Source organism: Alosa pseudoharengus, unplaced genomic scaffold (assembly GCF_046254945.1).
Source record: "Alosa pseudoharengus isolate Yale_2024_CS ecotype anadromous, Long Island Sound unplaced genomic scaffold, YU_APseudo_1.1 YU_APseudo_1.1_scf_5, whole genome shotgun sequence".
Lineage (NCBI taxonomy): Eukaryota > Metazoa > Chordata > Actinopteri > Clupeiformes > Clupeidae > Alosa > Alosa pseudoharengus.
Genome location: NW_027468837.1, coordinates 1,328,887 through 1,353,730, shown reverse-complemented (window position 1 = coordinate 1,353,730; position 24,844 = coordinate 1,328,887). Strand labels below are relative to the sequence as shown.

Here is a 24,844-nt window from a genome sequence, read left to right as displayed (position 1 = left end):
TAGCAGTTTTACAAAAAGTGCTAACTAGCATGCTAACATGCTAGCATGCTAACTATGCTAACCATGTGACTTAGCTAACTTAGCTAATCCTTTTTAGCAGTTTTATTAAAAAATGCTAACTAGCATGCTAACATGTTAGCATGCTAACTATGCCAACCATGTGACAGCTAACTTAGCTAATCATTTTTAGCAGTTTTGCAAAAAATGCTAACTAGCATGCTAACATGTTAGCATGCTAACTATGCTAACCATGTGACTTAGCTAACTTAGCTAATCATTTTTAGCAGTTTTGCAAAAAATGCTAACTAGCATGCTAACATGCTAGCATGCTAACTATGCTAACCATGTGATTTAGCTAACTTAGCTAATCATTTTTAGCAGTTTTGCAAAAAATGCTAACTAGCATGCTAACTAGCATGCTAACATGCTAGCATGCTAACTATGCTAACCAAGTTACTTAGCTAACTTAGCTAACTAGCTACAGTGGGTAGGAGTCATAGTTGATGACAAGTAACAGTTACAATGGCTGAACAGTTAAAAAGTTCAGTAGTTTAAAGGGTTAAATTGTTTAACAGTGAAATATTGTAGTGAGGACTTTTATTTTGAAACCGTTTTTGGCAGAGGAAGCAGTTGAACAGGATGTGTAGTCTTAATAGGGCCAGTTTGTATGCTTAAAGCCTGAGACTGGCAGTTGATGCAGGTGGCCTGGCCACCTGGCCTAGGATTCTAATTGCTTAACGGCAGTCTTAATAGAGCCATATTGTATGCTTAAAAGCCTGAGACAGAGTATATAGTTTAAAAGTTAAATGTAGATAGTGTAATGGATGTTGATAGACAGAAAGTTGAATGGATGTTGATAGGCAGATTGTTTAATGGATGTTGATGGATAGTTTAATGGGTGGATGAGTGAATGGTTTGAAGACAATGAATGGATAGAAAGTTGGATGAAATGTGTCTTATGGAGAGACTGGAGAATGGAGAATGGAGAGACACAGAAAGAGTTGGTCTAGTTCAGTAGAAAGCAGTTGATACAGGTGCAATCAGTTGAACTGATTCTTTGATGGGGCCTAGATGAGCAGCTGGAAGATGATACAGGTGCAAATCAAGTTAATTAGTCCATTGTGATGTCATCAGCCCATGTTAAGTCTATGGGGATTTTATAAAAGTTAATAATTAATAGTTTAAAAAGTATAAAAGTTACAAAGCTGAAAAATACATAGCACCCATGTCCTAAGTAATACCTACGTAACATAGTTTGAATGAAGTTTCTACGTTAAACGGTTGAAGCTGCATTAACTGCGTTAGAAGAAGAAAAATAATAAGAACTAGAAAAGCATTTCCTGAAGGAAATACAGTGCATGAAAATGCAAAAAATATGATGTAAAATATCATACAGAGTAAAAACAAACTATATTGGTTGCTAGGTAGATGAGGTTTAATATAGTTAGAATGACTGAACAGTTAAATAGGTGGATGGTTGAAAAGGTTAAATTATTTGATAGGTAGATGAGGTTTAATATAGTTGGAATGACTGACCTAGGTATATGAGGTTTAATATAGTTGGAATGACTGAACAGTTAAATAGGTGGATAGTTTAAAAGGTTTAATTATTTGCTAGGTAGATGAGGTTTAATATAGTTGGAATGACTGGACAGTTAAATAGGTGGATAGATTAAATGGTTAAATTATTTTCTAGGTAGATGAGGTTTAATGTAGTTGGATTGAATGAACTAGGTAAATGATGTTTAATATAGTTGGAATGACTGAACTAGGTAGATGAGATTTAATATAGTTGGAATGACTGAACTAGGTAGATGAGGTTTAATATAGTTGGAAGGACTGAACTAGGTAGATGAGGTTTAATATAGTTGGAATGACTGAACAGTTAAATAGGTGGATAGTTTAAAAGGTTTAATTATTTTCTAGGTAGATGAGGTTTAATGTAGTTGGATTGAATGAACTAGGTAAATGATGTTTAATATAGTTGGAATGACTGAACTAGGTAGATGAGATTTAATATAGTTGGAATGACTGAACTAGGTAGATGAGGTTTAATATAGTTGGAATGACTGAACTAGGTAGATGAGGTTTAATATAGTTGGAATGTTTAATGTTTAAATGCTTAAAGCCTGAGAAACTGACAGTTGATCCAGGTGGCCTGGCCATCTGGCAGAAGATTCTAATTGCTGTGATGTCATAAAGGGCAATGTTAAGTCAATGGGGAAATTTTGATTAGTTTTTAATTAATAGTTTAAAAAATATAAAAGTTACAAAGCTGAAAAATACATAGCACCCATGTCCTAAGTAAGACCTACGTAACATAGTTTGAATGAAGTTTCCACGTTAAACGGTTGAAGCTGCATTAACTGCGTTAGAATACTAGAAAATGCAATTCCAGGGAATTACCATTGCACGTAAATGCAAAAAAGATGCTGTGTATAACATTAAATTACTTACAGTATGATTATTCAGATTACATAGACGTGTCCAGTATTCTTGAAAACCACTTACTTGATTAGATGTTAGCTTAGAGTATGACAGTCAGTAAAAATAAATTGTTAATTCAATATTGATCAACATTCTTTGTTTTAATACAGCAGAATGATACTCAGAATACACTAATGATCACTTAACAACCAATGTAAGCTTGAAGTAAACAAAAAAATCACAGTTGTGTGTGTGTGTGTATATATATACAGAACTTGATAATGCCAATCATATTATTCTAAGACAGATCTATTTATCAGTGGTAATTCTGAAATGGCAGCAAGAGCTAGAGGTCTCAGTTAATTGTAATAAATAGGTCACTTTTGATGGTGATATAGACTGAATAACAAGATTCAGCCCTTCAGATGATCAGTTTTAGACAGAACTTAGGTTAGAATCTTAATTTTCACACAGCACAGCTCAGGTCTAAAAACAGAGGTCTAACAGCACAGCTAAGTTTCACAGATGTCACAGCACATGATTCAAATGTATGCATGCTTCATATAGTTGTCGACATAGTCCTCCTGCAACAATATAATACTCAGAATGTCTCAGTGTAGATCTCAGATCTACGTCTATAGTTCAAAGGTATGTGCAGATATGTTGAGATATGATCACGTTTTTTAGGACTTAATGTTAGTGTTAATGTCAGCGATGTATGGTTGGCAGGATGTGCACACAGACAGGCACACACATAATGTAATACACGGTCATCACCACACTGGTCTGGTCTGGTCCCTAAAAGACAAAAGCAAACAAGTTAGAGTTATACCAAAAACATGGAATGTGTACAATTGTTCAATACAACTTACATATATTTAAGTGAGGTTGTTGCACCATAAATCTGTAATGGTAGTTAAATATACTGCCTATAGTATTTCACGGCAAACAAAGCAACATGTTTGACGTGTTTTATTAATTTCTGTTTAAGGATAGTTGACAGCCAAACAGTTTAAAGTAAACAGCTTAGAACACTTTGTAGGCAAAGGGTGTGTTGTTGCTGTTGATAATCATAAACTGAGTCTTAAGGATGGACCATTCTGATATACATGGATTTCTATGGAACGTCACGAAAACTTGCGTGCGCAAACAAGAGGCAGAAAGCACCACAGAACAGCATAGAGCAATGCAAAAGAGCAAAAGAATAAAATTAGTTTTTGTGCTGAAAACTGCACCAATTCGAAATCACGATGGTTAAATAATGTTAAATATGTTCAATATCCCTAACGGAATGCATGTCTTCACCAAAAATGACAAAATACGATGTTATATTAATAATGCAAATGAACGGCAAACTTTGAAATATAGTCTGAAATGAGATGTTATTATCATTGAGACAACAGGGGTATACAAAAAATCCGATTGTAGCTTACAGCAGCCGACTATTTAGGTTAAGTTTATAACGTTGTGGACGGCCACCAAGCGTCTTCTGCCTCACGGCTGCGCGCGCATCTAGTTTTGTTGGTAAACGGGAAATCCGTGTATTAAGCATCTTAATAACCAACTACACTATATCTTACAGCTTGCTATCCACATTTTTTCTACAGATTACGATGTAGGCCTACTTTAGGATGTAGCCTACAACAACTGGGAAGCTTTAATTTATAGGCCAGAATAATGCAGAAATGAGTAGGCCAAGTAAACATACTCTGTAGCTATGTTGACAGCACAAACGTTATACCTCAACTTCTGTAGTGTGTTTTAACAATACTTTGGTCATATGGTCCGTTTCCAAACAGTAAGGTTTTAATCAGGTCCCTTTCCACAGGTTATCAAGAGCCAGATAGTATAACGCTAGTTAAAACGCTACTGGTTAGTGAGCAAATGTAACGTTAACGTCAGTGCTCAGCTGGGAGCGACGTTAGGTTTGAATGTCGTTAGCTAACGTTATCGAAACCTACAGCTAACCGGTCAATTTAAAGTGACGACTTATTAACGTTGAATAGGTGGGTTTCATAACTTTCCTTACATAATAAATATCAACGGATAGGATAAGTGCTAACGTTAACTATTCCCCTAACGTTAGAACCACCGAGTTTGGCTACTTGTGACCTATCATTTCATACATAGCCTAGGCCTATAGTAGAATGCTACATAACAATGTTTGACGACATAAATGAGTCAAATACCAAAAATCGGACCACTTACCTTGTTTGTAGTTAGAGAAATGTGCCTCTGGAGGAGAGTTTTACGAGCAAGTAAAGTATCACGGCAGGTCAAAACGTTCAGAAGATTCTCAGCTCCAGTGATAGAAAGATTGCAGTGGACCAGCTGTTGATTGCTATCAGGTGCAGGTCACGTCATAATGCTAAAAGTTGCCGCCACGGCGGTCAATGTTAAGTCTATGGGATTTTATTGCTCTTTTATCGTAAATATCTCAAAAAGTATAATGTTTACAAATATGAAAAATACATTCTACGATTGTCCGTTACAAGAGCTTTGTAGGAGTCTTTGAATGAGGTCAGACGGTTCAGCGGTTTCAGTCGCATTAAACGTTGAATTTGGTCGGAAGAAGAATAATAAGAACAGCGATAATAGTCCATTGCATTTACATGCAATGCAATAATAAGAAGATGACTAGGAAGAACAGTACAGTGCATTTTCATGCACTATAATAAGAAGCCTAGGAAGAACAGTATAGTGCATTTTCATGCACTATAATAAGAAGCCTTGGAATAACAGTATAGTGCATTTTCATGCACTATAACTAGAAAAGCATTTCCTGCATGAAAATGCTAGTAGTTATGCTAACTATGCTAACTAGCATGCTAACATGCTAACTATACTAACCATGTGACTTAGCTAACTTAGCTAATCATTTTTAACAGTTATGCTAACTTTGCTAACTAGCATGCTAACATGCTAGCATGCTAACTATGTTAACCATGTGACTTAGCTAACTTAGCTAATCATTTTTAGCAGTTTTGCTAAAAATGTTAACTAGCATGTTAACATGTTAGCATGCTAACTATACTAACCATATTACTTAGCTAACTTAGCTAATCATTTTTAGCAGTTTTGCTAAAAATGCTAACTAGCATGCTAACATGTTAGCATGCTAACTATGCTGACCATGTTACTTAGCTAACTTAGCTAATCATTTTTAGCAGTTTTGCTAAAAATGCTAACTAGCATGCTAATATGTTAGCATGTCAACTATGCTAACCATGTTACTTAGCTAACTTAGCTAATCATTTTTAGCAGTTTTGCAAAAAATGCTAACTGACATGCTAACTTGTTAGCATGCTAACATGCTAACTATGTTAATCATGTTACTTAGCTAACTTAGCTAATCATTTTTAGTAGTTTTGCTAAAAATGCTAACTAACATGCTAACATGTTAGCATGCTAACTATGCTAACCATGTTACTTAGCTAACTTAGCTAATCATTTTTAATAGTTTTGCTAACAATGCTAGCAATGCTCACATGCTAACCATGCTAACTAGCTACAGTGGGTAGGAGTCATAGTTGATGACAAGTAACAGTTACAATGGCTGAACAGTTAAAAAGTTCAGTAGCTTAAAGGGTTAAATTGTTTAACAGTGAAATATTGTAGTGAGGACTTTTATTTTGAAACAGTTTTTGGCAGAGGAAGCAGTTGAACAGGATGTGTAGTCTTAATAGGGCCAGTTTGTATGCTTAAAGCCTGAGATTGGCAGTTGATGCAGGTGGCCCGAACACCTGCCATAGGATTATAATTGCTTAACGGCCGTATTGTGATGTCATAATCATAATGTTAAGTCTATGGGGAAATTTTGAGTAGTTTTTAATTAATAGTTTAAACAGTATAAAAGTTACAAAGATGAAAAATACATAGCACCCATGTCCTAAGTAAGACCTACGCAACGCAGTTTGAATGAAGTTTCTACGTTAAACGGTTGAAGCTGCATTAAATGCGTTAGAAGAAGAAGAAGAAGAAGCAGAAGAAGAAAAAGCCTTGGAAGAACAGTACAGTGCATTTTCATGCACTGTAATAAGAAGAAATCGGATAACAGTAGATTGCATTTTCATGCACTCTAATAATAGAAAAAACTAGAATAGTAAATACCAGTGCATACAAAGTCGGTGCTAGGATGTTGGCAGGGTACTTCAAGTGGTTGCTAAGGTGTTTCTAGTGTAAACATAGTGGTTCCTAAGATGTAATATGTGATTACTATGCTGGTTGCTTGGGTATTTGACATGGTTGGCAGGGTGTTGCTAGGATGATCATAGTGGTAACTATGCCATAAAAAGTGTTTGCTATGTTGGTTGCTAGGGTAATCATGTTAGTTGCTAAGGTTGTTGCTAGCTAGCATTTTGGAAGTGGTTGCTAGGCTGTTGCTAGGGTACTTGATATGATTGCTATGGTCTTGCCAGGGCAATCATAGTGGTTAATATGCAATAAACATATTATTTTAATAATAGTTTAAAAAGTAATTGAAATTGGTTGAAATAGAGAGAAAAAGGCAGTGAGAAAACATGAAAAAAAAGAAGTGAAAGAAAGTGGGGAAGAGAAAAGTGAGCTATCCAGTTTGATGGAGAAAGACAGAGTAGAGGTTCCACTGAAGTTGCTGCAGTCAGTGAGAGAGCACAGGTGCAGTTGATTGCATTCTAAAGGGCCATATTTTCGCGACCTGGCGGAAAGCGGATTATTATCCCAGCGCAAAGTTTATTCTTATCTTATCTTTTTCTTAGCTCTTTGTTTGAGCAACGTGCCAAAGGGTGTGGCAATTAACAACCTAAGGACCCAAAAATGGTTATCGTACACTACCTAAAACGCATTACGCCACTGACCAAGAGAAACCTGGTCAGAAATCCATGGCGAGTTGTTTATATGTTATTTTAAGAGCGCATTATAAACAGTGATATGGGCTGGTGCACAACACACCCTGCTTCTCTCATCCATGAACGCGCACAGTGCACATCCATGCAAAACATTACAAATTACATGATTACAATGGTAAACATAATTAGAATAAAGATATTACGAAATACATCTCACAATGAGTAGTTATTCACCATCATTTGCAAATTGGTAATGATGGATAAAAGTGATTAGGTGAGAGGCGAGAGGCACATATGAAGACGCCCTGTCATGAGATTTAAGCAGCAACTCCTCTGCACTATAAATGTAATTAGGTTTTTTATTCAGTCTTTCAAACATTATTGGGGTAAATGTTGCTTTTCAGGCTATGTTTTCGATGGTAACCTATTGTCAGTCAATAGTGTAAGTAACTGTGTATAACTGTTTTGTGAAGTTAGTTTCACTTTGCAAAAAGTTAGTTTCACTTTGGCAATGAGTTTAAATAATAGACGAGTGCAAACGCGTGTAGGTTATACTCTGCTAGGTTTTAGTAAAGCATGTTTTAGTGGAATAACTGTTCCATACAGTCTCGCGTGCAAGCAGATTCCTTCAAATGTGCCGCTGACTATCAAAATACAGATGCGCTGTTTGAAGTTGTGCTGCTCGCTGTAAAGGGAATGGCAGATGTCATTCTCATTGGTTTAAATGATGTTACACCCCAAAACACACCCATGACTGATTAAGAAACCTAGGAATGCCTTGCTGCACCATCCGGCTGAGGTTTAATAACAAAAAACACTCCCAATGTGGACCAGACATCCTACAACAATAACTATTTTCTGCTAGGCTAAAACATTAGGCTACATATTTTACGTTCAATGTAGTCTCACATATAGACAGGTGATATTTTTGAGATATGTGCTTCCTAGAGGCATTTTTTAGTAAAAGTTGGGAACAGGACTTTTTAACATAATTAAGGTGTGCTGAATCCAACTAGCCCTGTTCCCAAGCTGAATTTTGAGTTTATGACCATCTAATTAGCATAAACAAAATGGTTGCCAAAATGGCTATTTTGGGCACTTTCATTGGGCGGATGTCATTATACCATGTAAATTAATTCATATTGTTCACAGAAATCTCCCTTGGCCAATAGATCAAGGATACAGGCTGTGAAAAAAAGAAAAAAAATCTAGTATTATGCCTATGTTAATTACCTGAAAAAACCTTTGAAAAATGTAATTGTTAAAATGTTATAACTGAGCAGGCACACGGTATTTGACGAATGAGACTTATGTTTTTTGAGGGTCAAGAAAGATTAATTGTGTTTAGTTTAACAAGTGATAATTCATGTACCTTTACCATAAAGTGTTACCCATATTTCTTCATAACCTTTGTGTTAGTAAAATGATTGAATGTCCTGTGAATTAATAGCTAGATTAATAACTTTATAACTAGTGCAAGTTCAAGTTACTTTATTTGTACCCAGAGGTAGATTTTGTTTGCAGTATAGAGTGCTTCAAGAGAATTTGCCAGAACAGGAGCACAGAGGATGCCATCTTTACGGCAATTCACTCTGCCCTGTCCCTCCTTGACAATAGCCACACCTATGTGAGAATGCTGTTCATTGACTTCAGTTCAGCATTCAACACCATTATCCCCTCCAAACTGATCACCAAACTCAGTGAACTGGACATCAATACCTCCCTCTGAAACTAGATTCTGGACTTCCTAACCAACAGACCGCAGTCTGTTAGATTAGATAACCTTACTCACTCAACCCTCACCCTGAACACTGGCGTGTGCTGAGCCCTCCTTTACTCCCTCTTCACCTACAACTGCATACCTGTACATGGCTCTAACACCATTGTCAAGTTTGCAGACAACACTACGGTGATTGCTGTCATCAGCAATAATAATGACAGAGCCTGCAGGGAGGAGGTCCAGCACCTAACATCGCGGAGCACCGACAATAACCTGGCTCTCAACACCAAGAGGACCAAAGACCTCATTGTGGACTTCAGGAAGTCAAAAGCTAGCACACAAAGCCCCATCCTCATCAACAGGACTGAGGTGGAGCATGTCACCAGTTCATGTTTCTGGGTGTCCACATCTCTGTAGACCTCTCTTGGACCCTCAACACCTCTACCTTGATCAAGAAGGCTCACCAGCATCTCTTCTTCCTGAAGAGACTAAAGAACACAACCTCTCTCCTCAGATCCTGGTGAACTTCTAAACCGCTGCACCATTGAGAGCATCCTCACCAACTGTGTCACAGTATGGTGGCAACTGCTCTGCCTCCGACTGGAAAGCACGGCAGAGGATGGTGAAAACTGCTCAACGCATCACTAGTTTCTCACACCCCTCCATCTACGCCCCCCCCCCCCCCCGGTACAAGGAGGCGAACAATTTGCCCCTATCCCACCCATAGTATTCTATTTATATTTATAAATGTACACACTTTATTACACTTAAACATAGCGATATTCTACTGATATTTATACTGTTCATACTGCACATACACTTATATATTTTCAGTACTCTGCACAATGACAATGAAGTTGAATCTAAGATAATCTAATCAAATGAAACATGTGACTGCTGGCCATCTTTCCCATTTGGAATCAAGGATATGATGCTAGCTTGTTAGTTAACGGTTGTTCGTGATTAGTTCAAAGGAACTCCAATGATTTTAAACTCCAAACATGTGTCTCCCCACCACGAAGATGTTTACCAATGAAGTCAGGCCACACTCTTTGCCAAAGAGGACCGTAAACATAGTCAATAGTATAATAAGGTTAATTAGCATAATAATCTTTTTTTTTTGCATTTTTATATTTTTCATAGCCTTTACTTTTTATTTATTGCCCACGGGAGATTTCTGAGATGCACAGATGTGAACAATATTAATTTATTTACATGGTATAATGATGCCCGTCCAAAGAAAGTGCCCAAAATCACCATTTTGGCAACCATTTTGGCAGCCATTTTGTTTATGCTAATTAGATGGTCAAAAACTCAAAATTCTGCTTGGGAACAGGGCTAGTTGGATTCAGCACATGTTAATTATGATAAAAAGTCCTGTTCCCAACTTTTACTAAGAAATGCCTCTAGACCCATATACAAGGCTAATAGACTAATTAGTATTTTATTTTTGCACTGTTTGGCTGACAGCCTCTAAAGTAGGCTACCCTACATACAGTATGCATCAGTTCTAAGCTCAATTTCATTTCCAGGGAAAGGTTTTTTTATGTTTTAGCCTACAGCAGGAATAAGTGCCTGGCATGTGGGGGCGTGGCATCATGATGGTTGCTTCCCATAGTGATGTCTGTCTGTCATTGGCAGAACCCTAAACCCTTCCTTTCAGGATTAAAGTGCAATGTGCATACATAGACAACACCAACAGACAACAACTCACATGGAGGAAGACATGTTAGTGTCACTATGGATTTAAATTCTCCATGAGCCAGGATTTTATCTTTTTCCTGAAACAATGATAGTTCTTAATTTCCAAAGGTAATTTATTCCAGATCACCACACCATTACAGTATATTTGAGAGTACACTTACTAATGTTTGTTTTGAAGGCACGTACAAGTCTGCATTACTAGCTCTGGTGTGGTAAGCCAGGGCATCCCTACTCCTTGTGAAGTGATTTTTAAGGTATGCTGGTGACTTATGATTGCAAACATTATGGACCACCCTGAGCTGGAGCTGAACTGCCCTAGCCTCGAGGGCGAACCAGCCCAGCTGTTGGAACTGGAGCTTACCCACATGATCCCTTGATGTGAGCTCCAGCACTGACTATCCTATTCTGAGAAACCTGTAGTTTGTCTTTTAGGGCCTTAGTAAGACCACCATACCATGAGATTAGGCCATAATCAAAGCAGCATAAAGCCAGTGAATTAGCTAGCAGTCTGAAGCTCACTGAATCAAGGAATGGAGCTTTCCTAACTAGGAATCTGGATCGGCCATTAACCTTGCTCATGACCTTTGAAGCCATGCTCCCCCCATCTAGGTTGCTGTCTAAACAGCATCCTAAATATGTCACTGAGGGCTTGGCAGGGAAGAGCTGCCCACCAAGGCCGATACTGGACAACTCTTTCTTGTGCAGTTTTGGCTTAGAGCCAAACACTATGAATTCAGTTTTGGCCACATTAATTAATTTCGATTAATTAATTACAGAAATAATAACATGTTAAAAAATGTAACGCTGATTAATTGCATTTCAAAGTGACATTTGACCCAGTACAGTCTGGCTATCATGACTGAAGGAGGCAGACGAGAAAGCACTGCTTTGAATGAAACATTTAGCCTACGTTTTAAAAAGAACACCCAGACAGGAGCATCAATCTACTATTTTACTATGCAGTAAGGAATTTCTGTTGCCTACCATAGCAGTTCTCAAGTCTGAAGTAGCACCTCATTGCAAAACAATCCGGAGGTAGCCCTATGAGTAAGCACACCTCTTGATGATAATAATGCTAGCCGCCAGCCTTGTCAAAGTTAACTTTGCTAACATTTTGCTGAGCCTTCTCTAACTAACCGACAAACACTCTTAATAAATTTATTACATTTGTTGCACACTCAAAAGTATGTTGAAGGTGCTTACATTTACTTCCATTCCAATAACTTCACAAACTACATTTCCGTTCACACATGTAAGCTATGTCTCGTTTTCCTACTGTTTAGTTTAATTTCTTGAACTGCTCTATTTCTTATCCTGGACTGCCACCTACTGGATAGAAAAGGCAACAACCTAGTAATTATGTGAATTAAAATCTACAACATGTTTGAATGGCCAAAAAAAGGCTAAATCATAGGGGGTATTCCACACATTAGCTTGGTGTTAGGGTAACCTACTCAACACATGTCATTGACAGTGAGTGGTAACTTCAGTCATTTGCATTAATCATGCTAAAAATCTGACACCAGGCACTACGCTGATGCCTGAGCCAAAGGGAAAATTATAATAAAAGAGAGAGACGTTGAACTTTAAAGTCTATAATGTTGGTTTGGCTCTACATTGATTCACTCATCTGCCAAACTTGTTTTTAATATGTTAATAGCAAAAATGGATGCATGTGCTTCATTTAGATGAATTAATCACAGAGTATGTAATTAATTAGATTATTTAATTGATTTAATTTTTAATTGTATATATATACAGTATATATGTGTGTGTGTGTGTGTGTGTGTGTGTGTGTGTGTGTGTGTGTGTGTGTGTGTTAATATGAATTGATGTTTTATTAACCATGTTCAAGTATTTTGTTGATCTTTATTATACTGATGCCAGTCATTCTTGTAGATCTAACTGTTACTGATGGTTTGTAAACGTTTGTTTATGTTATTTACCTGAAGTTGTTGTTCCTGGTTATTTAATGAAATTGTTTAAGACATTTCTAAATAAAATGAAAAAAGATTTTTAACGCATGTGCCAGTGTCTCTATTCTTGTTTTCATAGTAGAATGAAACACACGGAGAAGTAGTCACCATCAGCTAGTTTGTACAGCTTTTCTCTTTCCTCCCCACAATTGTTTTAGCCTCTTCAGAGTATAGTAAGACATCCCATATTTAGCTATGCATTTTGATTTGATGGTAAAACATCTTATTTTTGTTACATGACCATTATATCTGTGGAGTTTTGAGTCAGATGTCAAACCGGGGAATGAAAACATTTTACTCTTTAAAAGTTCTACTTGTTACTGCGACTTGCATTTATGAGTAAATTGATCATAACTTCTGAACCAAAAGCGATAAATTGATTCTGTTTTTTTTTTTCACTGAGGAGAACACAACATTGTATATCTTTCATACACTATATCTACAATAGATATTAGGTGAAAAGTAAGATTCATCTTGACACATTGATATTTTCATGTTTTTGAGGTTGAATTTTGAAGGTATTGTTTAAAAACAATGTGTGTTATACTCAAACTTACTAACTATGTATACCATTCTAAAGGGCTAGTTCTCCTGATTACAATGGTGGGTAAATTGTATCTCTGTCATGTAGCGTAATCATACAATAAGCCTTTTCGTGCCATAAGCCATCGAGTATGAAAAAATTGAATGTTTGGCGCAGTCTGCAAAGGGTTAAGAGACGCACTACTTACTGACAAAATTGTGTCACCTATAACAAAATGATGAAAGGAAATACATTTATACTGTTTCTGCTATGTTGGATAAACTTAGAGAACTTACAAAAACTTAACAAAAAACTAAACAAAAATAATTGTTGCAAAGAACTTTAAAAAGCATTTCCATCATTTGGATAGCCTACTACATTATTTGATCAATGATGGCTGTGTTTTGCATTTGGACTCACTGAAGGACCTGACGAAAAACTCAACTCAACAGTGCCATCTCACCTTCAACTCCTCCCTGCTCTGGAAGTTCTCCAGTATTTGCTGGAAGTGGATATTTGACATCTGTCTGAGCAGCGAAAGGAGACAAGACACATATTCACCCTGCCAATGGAAAAGTGGTCAGATTATTGTGTGCTAGATCAGATTATTTTTCTCTGTCATCATACAACTACTACTTTGGTCAAGAAGTGTCTGCTAAATGTAATGTAAAAACTACTACAGTGGTTAACAGATGCAAAATACCCAATTACAATAGTGACATTAAAACAGCTGAAATTCATCTCAGAAAGATATGTACACCATTTCATGCCAACTCAGAGGGCTAGATGTACCAATCGTTATTATCTTTATAATCTTATATTAAGATCAAAAAAACGATTTTGCATTATTTTAAGTATGAAAAGACTTACCTAGCAAACTTTTCTTAAATTAAGTCAAATGAGTTTTACTTGAAAGCGCTAGTTCTCTTAATAAAACAATGAAAACAATATTTTGATATAAGATTAATAACACTTGGTTAGATGTTATTAGATAACCAGTTTTTGCAGTGTAAAAACAGGCCGCACTTTGGTAAAACCACAGACTGCCTGTCACAGGAGCGGGAATGGCAAGTTGCACTTTTCCGTTTCAAACTTGGTGTTTCACGTAATAACATGGGAGGAGAAGCGTAAAATGCTTCCTTCATCAATTTGTAAATGTATATTATGAGCCTCTTTCATATTTCCAGTTAATCTGACATCTGAAGACAGAAATGATGCTCATAGCTGATGCCATTTTCAGTCCTCAAAGGCCATGTGTTTGCAATTATCGAAACATGAATAATAGGTTACACAGTGATCTTAGTTAAGACATTGAAACATTCTTTCTCAACAGTGAGTTTTAGATCATGAATCTAAACACCTTATGCAAATCTTTATAAACAAACCTCTGAGTAAAAGTGAAGCGGAAGTGAGCTACAGTAAACAGTTCACCGTGCTTATGATTTCAAAATCAAAGACTGATTTATGTTCTTTGTGGATTTAAATTGCATTCATATGGTTAATAAGAAAGTGTTATGTTTTCATAAATTGAGAGATTGTGGATCAGTCTGGTTTTATTTTAAATAAATCATACCTTTTTCATAAGGCCACCTTGATTTCAAACTTACACACAGTGGGTGTGACAGAAGTGGTAATGGCAGAATGCATGTAATTCAAAAGCGCTTCACTGGAAACGTGTAAAAAAGGATTTGTGTGTGAATGGGCGAATTTGGGCCTTATTTACTATTCATCACTATTGTTTTGCTCTCATATGTAAAGCAATTTGAAAAGCCTCTTTGAACAAACTGTGTTATATAAATAAACTTGCCTTGCCTTCAGCCCTAATTGGTAACCGCAGACCATGTCTATACGTAGTCTGGTATTTAAAAAAAAAAAAAAAATCCTCCTTCGTATTGCAAAATAATTCCATCTACATGGATATGCAAAAACAGCTGTTGAAGGCTGTCAAGAACACTTCAATCAAACGAGAAACTGACATACACACACAGACAGACAGACACACACACACACAAGGACACTTCAATCACACGAGAAACTGACATACACACACAGACAGACAGACACACTCACACACAACACACAAAGAGATTCAGGGACTTAGAAAAAACAATGAGGGAACCAAATGGATCTAAGGAATCTAAAAGAAGAGGAAGATAAAGAGATACATTGAGAGTAGAGTTTGAAGAGGAAAAAACATATTGTTAGTTACTAACAGTGATCTCAGCCGTGCACTGGGGACAGCGTTGGCCTCTTACCGCCTCCTGAGACTGAGACTTGATCATGATAGACAGTAGTGTCTGCAAGAGTATGTCCAGCAGGCTCTCTACCATCATCTCCACATCCTCCAACACTGAACACTCCTGACAAAAAGAGAGAGATAATCTGAGAATTTATGGATAAAACATCAAGATTGGATAATGTGAAATTGAAGTTATCAATTTAAGTTAAACTTAAAACTTGCAAACAGATTATTTTTTTAAATTGTGTACAATATATATATATTTTACTTTTGGATAATGTCTCCTTTTGTTTACAAATGCCTCTGCTTCTTTGTCAGCTATGAAACTTTTGTCTTTACTGACAGCTTTGCAGTTACAGCGCTTTGCTGCCTGACTTTTTACTTGCAATTCTGGAACAAAACCCACACATGGCTGAGTTTTTTAGGGGTGCATTCCAATTGGCTAATGCATTTTAGCTCAGTACCCTGGATATAACCAGACTTTGTGAGAAGATGCCTTCACGCATTGGTGACCTTGACCTTGATCAACAGGGCTCTATGTTAAAAAAAGTCTCTCCCGACCGTTCTAATTATTGTAACGATGACCAATCGTCTAATATCTCAGCTGTCCAATGACTGATTTTATTTCAGAAATCTTCCCCGTAATGCTGACAACATAAGCTTCAATTTGATATGATTGGTTAACCCTTTTGTGCCCATGCCAAACATTCCATTTTTGTTGAAGGATCAGTTCTATGAAATTATGTAAAATATAGTGATATAGTATAGTAATATAGATTATATAGTAGTGAACAGTCTTTGAAAATCCTCTCTAAATGTATATCCAAAATTTGTCAAAATATATATAAACAAATGCTACAGTCAATAAGAATGAAATAAAAAAAAACATACATTACCAGTAATACAGGAAGTAAATATACTGTATATTTATTTAAAGCGATGGTTCGGAGTAATTTCACCCTAGGGTCCTTTGCACCATGACCCCAGGCCAAACACCCTCCCAGAACCTGTTTTCCCTTGGTCGAACCCTGGGCGAGTGGCGCTGTCAGAAACGAATGACTTTCTGCAGGCGTAATGGAACCAACTTAGTATCTCGTAAATTACCCCACTTATAATGCCCTGAATGGTACGAAACTTCTACAGTAGTACAACTATGTTCTTTACTCATAAAACGAGGCATTGAAAAGTTTGTAAGTACACCAGGAGTTTATTTAAATAACACTTGCCTGATGGATGCTACTATCTGCTACTATCTACCGCTGCATCAACGTTACTTCCGTGATTTGGGAAAAGCCCGTAAAAGTCCTGGCAACTCACTCCTTGACTGGCATGATGGCAGCGAGCAGAAAACCCAAGTGAGTTGTTCAAAACCTTTCTTTTAGTGAAAACTGTGTACACGAACATGTTCTCAATGCTCAAGTTCATGTGTGTAGAGTTTCATCAGTGTAGAGACACTGATGATACTTTGATCAAAGTTTCATGTTGTGTCGAGCCTTCTTAGTGTTTTAAAAATAGTGATTTTGACGTGATCATGTATCAAAAAATAGTTCCCATTCAAAACTCCATTTGACCCAAAAACGACAACATGAACAAGCTTAAGTGGCACTTCAGACGTAATTATGCTTTTAAACGAAAGTTTGACTCGTGTACATTCACAAAAACACCCTAAGGGTGTATTTTGGCGAGAGTTACGCTTTCTGAGAGAAGTTTATGCTTCGACGTGCTAGGAGTCCAGAACTAGTGTCAGTTTTGATGCGAGACAGCTCCCATAGTTCTAAACGAGGCAGCGCTTGAGAAGTTGGTCCTAACCACTAGATGGGAGAATTTCTTACACAGGGGGGCTTTAAGAGAAAGACACTCTCCCGCACCTGCATATTTCTGGCTGCACTGCTCGTACAAATGTCACTTTGACTCTTTAACCTGTGTATAGCAGATTATCTATTTGAACTATTTGAAATTCAATGATGCATTCATTCAATAAAGACAATGGATTTTATGCAATGCATAATTTAGTCAATGTAAAGATTGCAACCTCTTAATTTATTATTATACCCTTATAGAGTAACAGTCCTACGTGTGTGTGTGTGTGTGTGTGTGTGTGTGTGTGTGTGTGTGTGTGTCCTTTTTGAGGATTTACCAGTGAGCTGGTCTTGATGATGGAGAAAATTCTACTGAGAATGCCGGAACAGATGAGTAGCTCTTTCTGCTGTCTAAGATGCAGGTGGATATGGTGTAGAACCACAGGAAGTAAGATTCTACGTGATTCTGGGGGAGTTGATAGCAGACATGGTTTCAACATTTCAGAGAGCAAAATATGAAAGACATCAAAGCTGTTAAATACAGACCTCCATTAATTTATTTTTGATCTTTTAGGGCAGTGTTTCCCAAACTGTTTGCTGTGTGCCACAGGGAACAAAAACCCATGTTGAAGTCCCCCCCCCCCTTAAAAGATCTCTTTATCTAAGCCACAGAAACGACGGAGACGGAATGTTTATTGTAAGCAGACAGATTGTCAAATAGTGTACCAAACAAATTGCCCTGGTGTCTCCATTTGGAATTAATGAGATGATTTTTAATAGCATTCTTCAGCGTGTATGTGTCTCTGTGTGGACGTTATACCCGTTACATCTGTAAAATATAACTGTTGATACACTTCTGCCACCAGCAAAAGACACTGGACTACAAGCCGTCTAGTATCAGGGATGCAAACTCGTGGACTACTTTACTAATGTAAAATTGCAAACTATTACAATGATTTCATTGCATTACTCAGTATGGTTGCAAGATGCTTGCATGAGAAATACTTCCCAAAACAACAGTAATTATAAGGATGCCATTTAGGGGTGTAAATCACAAGTTTCATCACAATTCGATACAATATTGATTCTTTAAGCCAACAATTTCATTATTTTCGATACTTTTGTAGCTATTCGATAATTTGTAGCAATGCAATTCAATGCGATACTAGGGTCTGTTTTGGTTAATTTTTATGGATTCAAAAATGTTGAATATTACAGGCTAAATTATAGGCCTATAATACTGAACATTGACTGTGGAATCAGGTAGATAACACAGAGTTTGTTCTCTTTTCCCCCCTAAAACTTCATGTCACTAGCTAGATGCTTTTGAATTTAACATGGTTTAACCCATTCGCGCCGGATGCTGCACGACGCAATATTCTATCTCCCGTCGGTTGCTGCATAGCGCAACATTGAATCTCCCACTGGTTGCTGCATAGCGCAGCATGCTTTTTATTTCATGTTGCAATAGCACTTGGGAGTACTTCGACCTAGCGTAGTAATATGAATTAACATCTAATTGTAGATCCTATCCACCACAGTGGATTCAGCCGACCCCTCAGCCTCCCCCTCCCCCTCCGAGGCACACATACAGTAATTTCCGTAAATAGAGACAACCTGCCCTGAAGTAGCAGGTAGTAGAGATGCGCGGTTCGCGGTTACAGCCGCGGACTCCGCGGTTAAACCGCGGATCGGGCGGATGACGTGAAGAAATATAATATTTTAATTAAATTCGGGCGGGTGGCGGTTGAACCAATCAAATGAAAAAAATATAGCCTATACATTGTTAAATTGTGTTACCTACATCCGAAAAAAACGAGCACACTTTGAAATAGTCAAATTTTCATCAGGCAGTTTGGCCTAGTTGCTTCTATGCATGCTGCTTTGTTTATCTATCAGACGGTGTTGCGGAATTGGTGTATTCCGATGTTTCACTGAGCAACCCCTCACGCACGCACACACACACACACACACACACACACACTAAAGGTAACAAAGTTTAAATTAAGTAGCCTATCGTAGCCTACCAGCATGTTTTTCTCTCCAGTGTGCAATAAGAAAGTAGAATAGGCTACAGTGCAAGTTGACCGATGATTCATCTCCCATGTCGCGTCTCGTTGCAGAGCCTTGGTAGGCCACTAAGCAAATCTGCAACCTATGAGCCCAGCTGCCAGTATTGGAGGAGGCCTAAACATCTCGTAGATGAGACTGACTGGGTTATTTTGTTTCGATATTATATATAAAACACATAGTCATTTTAGCCTACCATTCAGGGAATAGGCATTTAAAAGGGAGACAGATTATGGTGTGATGACTCAGAACTGACATCGGGCAATGGCAGTGCTAGATGTTCAGAACGTAAGAGCTAAAACTTCTACAAGCTCAGTAACATCCACAGCGGAAAAAAGAAGGTAAGAAAAATAGTCGGAAAACTTAGATGTGTAAGGCAAGCAAGCAAGTTGTTACTAAAAATGTAAACATGCACGTTGCACTGCTGTGCGGTGGGTTACAGTGCGTAAAGTAGCCTATAATGTGAATGACTTGTTATTTTATTAAGGATTTCTTTCTTTTTGCAAAAAATAAAGTACAATAGGCATTAATTAGTAGGCTAAATAGCAGCATGTTGAAATGATGTGCTAAATTGCGTTTTTTATTACAATGATACAATTGTAGGCTACAGGCTGCGTTTTATTTGGAGAGTTTGCTGCTGATATTCTGGGGATAGGCTACAACATAGCCAATGTAGGACTTTGGCCTTTTAATATATTTGCTGCATTGGATCAGTCTTTCTAGAACAGGCAAGAGCTTTCTAGCCTCACGTCAGCAGCACCGCGTCACCCATATACATTAAAACAACCAGCGGATGGCGGGCGGGTGCGGATTTGAAAATTGGTCAAAAAACGTTGGTGCGGATGGATGGCGGATGGATGATAAGTTTTGCTATGCGGTTACGGTTGAAATAATAGCCCATCCGCGCATCTCTAGCAGGTAGTGGTAAAGTAGATTGTAAACAATCATGGTTATAACATGCATTGTGAAGGGTTGTGATAACAAGCAGAAGTATTATAGTGATTTCATGTTTCATAGAATTCCGCTTTGCTGCAAACGGCGGAAAGCATGGCTGGGATCTACAATTAGGTGTTAAATAATATTACTACGCTAGGTCGAAGTACTCCCAAGTGCTATTGTGCCACACATTGTAGTTCTCCTGTTTATCCGCTTGAAAAATCGGCACATTTCATGTTGTGTGACCTTACACATTTTTATCAACTACTCGTGCAACTGTATTTAAGTAGGGAAAACGTGGATGTTTTTGGATTACTGCTATCTTCCTCCCTCTATGGCTACGTCTGAGCCCGCTATCATAGCAACATGCTAACACATTCGCGCCGCGCACCAGAGTGTTTGAGTCCACGTACAGACACGGGAGAGGTATGACTCAACTCGTGAAAGTTAAGGTAAGAACATATATTACTACTGACATTGGGTGGCGTGTTCCTTTAAGACTCTTTTGCCAGCTCCACTAGCCTATGGCTAGTGCTGTGCCTATGGCTCACAGTTTATAAATGGTCAGTGGGAACTACTGTTGCCATTGCGATTTCCTTTTAAAAGTTTCTTATAAAAAGGAGATATCAATTATCAACAATAACAAGCCAGCTGGAACCTGTCGCACTCTCTCCCTCTCGTGCATGCTCAAATGCGTTCCCAATTAAATGGAGTAGCATAACGTAGTTAGATCTGCTGCAATGGAGATACTATGTATTTTGATGTAACAAGCTGTTTTGACATTGACATGGTAAACACTCTCTAAGAACAGTGTAAAGCAGTTTGCAGTAGCCTAAAGTTAATCACAACGTCATCTATGCTGGAAAAAAATAGCGAGCGGCCTATGATAACCTAATTAATTAAATGCACGGCAGGCCGGATTAAAGTGCGTGGCGGGCCGCAGTTGGCCCACGGGCCGTAGTTTGGACACCCCTGCCCTAGAGTGTTGTACTGACTGCCTTGGCTGTTGGCTGCAGCAACTCAAGATAGGTAAAACCGGTTGTTCTCGTACAGACAGTATCAGTGACCTCGAGAAATGGAGATCAATGTGAAAAATCGCTGGAGTGGCCCTAAGTTTGAGCAGTAGATTATTTTAAGTTAATTGCGCTCATCCTTGCTTGCTTTGCAGTGAACAGTAATCCAGCACAACTGAAAAGCCACTCACAGGCAGCTGAGGCAGGCAAGCCCATGTCGAGTTTCAGAGAGTTTTTTTTTAATATTTGAGAAGGAGTTCAGCAGATCGGAAAAGTGGAACTTATTACTAGGGCCCAATAGTGTGTCTTTCCATTTCCAGGACAGCATTGTCACTGGATCTAAACAAACTTTCAAAGTGGTTGCAATAGCATTGCATGTAGACATGTGGCATCATTTCTAGCTAATAAATGTAGGCTATAGCCATTTAAATTAGAGCTGTCAGTTAAATGTGTTATTAACGACGTTAACGTAAACCCATTTTAACGGCATCAATTTTTGTATCGCGTGCACACTTTGTAGTTTTTTTCACATGCTGTTGCAACAACTAGTAACGTTAGAAAAACTACAACACCACTCCAGATCTAGCTAGACCGGAAACAAAACATCAGGCACGCTGCACACACAATTGGGCCATTAAAATACATTACGTTTTGAGTGTGTGGCTAGCATGAGACGTCGAAATGCATGCCAATAGTATTCTGAATGTAGTTGCCAAATAGTTCCATTGACAAGACCAAAGTGATCTGTGTGTTTTGTCGTTGTGAACTGAACTTTCCGCCCCCTCGTCAAAGCCAGGCAACAATGGATGATTTCAGACAGAAGCGCATGGATACCACAACTAAGAATAAACGTACTGCAGCCATAGCTAAATGGGTGGCTACTGCATGTAGGCCTGTTAACGTTGTGGAGGACGAGGGTCTCGCGAATATTATTCGCATTGCAGCCAACGACTGGACCTACGAATTGCCTTCGAGAGCCACCATTACAAGCCACATACAGAAATTGCACGAAACGGAGAAGGCTAAGTTACAGCAGGCATTGGAGAAAACAAAAGTAGTCGCGCTCACTGGTGATTACTGGACGTCCATTAGTAATCACAACTATCTCGGGGTCACAGCCCATTACTTTGATCCACAGTGGAAACTTCAGTCGCATGCTTTGACTGTTGTAAAGACAGAAGAGAGGGACTTCGCTGACGCTGTTGCAGAGCACTTTATGCAAGTTACTAGAGAGTGGGACCTCGAACTCTCATGCTTGCACACGAGTCTTCGTCTGATGAAGAGGAGGACAGTATTGAGCAATATCTGGAGTGCTACAAGGCAGAGCCTCTTATTAGCATGGATGACTGTCCCCAGGAATGGTGGTCTACACATGAAGGGGCACACAGTGAAATGGCCCGCCTTGCACGCAAGTACTTGGCAACACCGGCCACATCAGTACCCTCTGAAAGGTTGTTTTCACTGTCTGGGTATGTTGTGCAAAAGAAGCGAGCTTCCTTGTTGTCTGAAAATGTCAACAGGCTTGTCTGTTTGAGTAAATGGCTCAAAGCAAAGTAGTAGTAGCCTTATCTTTTATTGGTAACCGTTACTGTTCATTCTTTCTGAAATAAGAGGCTGGGTTCTGGTGAATAAAGAATAGTAGCCTGACTGCTATGTTCAAAGCAAACTTGAGAAAAGTATTAAGCCATGGTTTAACTGCACTATAGGCTGAGTCCTAGTTTACCTTACATGTGCACTTTGTAATTTTATTTTGTATCGCCCTGTTTTGATCCCTTGAAGGGGCTGTTTCTGTGACAAAGTATTTTTTCCCAAAGTTTTTTATTTCTTTTCCATATTGATAAGAGCATTAAAATGAGAAAAAATAATGGGACAAAAAGAAATCAAGGGACATTTAGAATAGATAAAATGTGTGATTAATTGTGATTAATTGCAAGTTAACTATGACATTAATGTTATTAATCATGATTACTTATTCGGTAACACTTTCTATGAAGGTTGTATTTATAACGCCCTATGAATGCATTCATAATGTTTTATAAGGTGTCTATAAAGCATTGTAATGCTCATTATTACCATCTATATGTATTCACAAGTCGTCATAACCAACTTCATGAGGCATTATGACAGCTAATTATGAATGATTATAATTTTAATCTGAATAATGCATTATAAATATGTCAAGATCTGCCTACTCACTTGTCAGTTTTATGATGCATCATAACTACTTTGCTTTGCTAAATGTGTATAGTGATGCATAAAGAGTTTTGACTTCTACTGTAGTCCTATATATCTATAGCTATAAGTATATGTAATAAATGTATAATAATTTATACATCTCCCTATAGCACACAATTATAAACAGCTATGGAATATCATAAGTGTTATTTGTCAGCTCTAAGTAAAGTGACAAGAATATGACCCTATTATCCTACAATGAAATGAGAGCCTGGACAGTAAAGACAAAAGGAATGCATTTAGTTCACTTTATTTTCATTTAAACCAAAGGTCTATTTTGATTCGAACGATCTTTCATAATGTCTTACTTAGTCGGTACTTAGTTCATTGCACCCTGTAATTACTCAGTGATCTGTTAATAATAGGGTCATATTCTTGTCACTTTACTTAGAGCTGACAAATAACACTTATGATATTCCATAGCTGTTTATAATTGTGTGCTGTACGGAGATGTATAAATTATTATATAACTTTATTACATATAGCTATAGATATAAATAGGACTACAGTAGAAATCAAGACTCTTTATGCATCACTATACGCATTTAGCAAAGCAAAGTAGTTATGATGCATCATAAAACTGACAAGTGAGTAGGCAGATCTTGACATATTTATAATGCATTATTCAGATTAAAATTATAATCATTCATAATTAGCTGTCATAATGCCTCATGAAGTTGGTTATGACGACTTGTGAATACATATAGATGGTAATAATGAGCATTAAAATGCTTTATAGACACCTTATAAAACATTATGAATGCATTCATAGGGCGTTATAAATACAACCTTCATAGAAAGTGTTACTAATCGTTTGACAGCACTAATTTAAACGTGTTTTACCTGCTAGCAGAGGCGGACAGAGTACACAGCTTCATTACTTGAGTAAAAGTACAGATACCCTTTGCTAAATTTTACTCAAGTACAAATAAAAGTAGTCAGATGTCTACTAGTAAAAGTACTGAAGTACTTGTTTTTAAAAGTACTTGAGTATCAAGAGTACATTTTCTAAATATTGCATTACTACTGCCACAGTGCTTACATTTATGTACAGAAATGTCCTACATGGAGTTATGAAAAATGTTAATGTTAATACGTTGGAGAATGTAAAAGGAATTAAAAGTAAAATCAAGTCATTTTCATCTTTTTACCATGTTGCCAGGGATGGGCAGTATTTCTAATACATGTATTTAAAATACGTATTTCAAATACAAAATACTATTTTGTAATTGAAACACTTGAAGCGAAAACTATCATTAACTTGTTCAGAAAATTGAAATAGTCTGGGGAGGTGGGTCCACGGGTTGGCACATTCCCGGGATGGCCCGGCTGCGTCTTCATCCATTGTTTCATCCATGGTTTCGTCTCTTATCTAA

The 24,844-nt window shown here is 37.6% G+C and overlaps 1 protein-coding gene across 1 annotated transcript in view; it reads right to left on the bottom strand.

Annotated features, from left to right (window-relative positions):
• The window catches only part of dock3 (dedicator of cytokinesis 3), an 835,931-nt gene that overhangs the window by 408,135 nt on the left and 402,952 nt on the right, over positions 1-24,844 (bottom strand). The window contains 3 exon segments of the mRNA XM_076267926.1: positions 13,640-13,738; positions 15,390-15,536; positions 17,553-17,680. Of these exon segments, the coding sequence (XP_076124041.1) occupies positions 13,640-13,738; positions 15,390-15,536; positions 17,553-17,680 (374 nt within the window).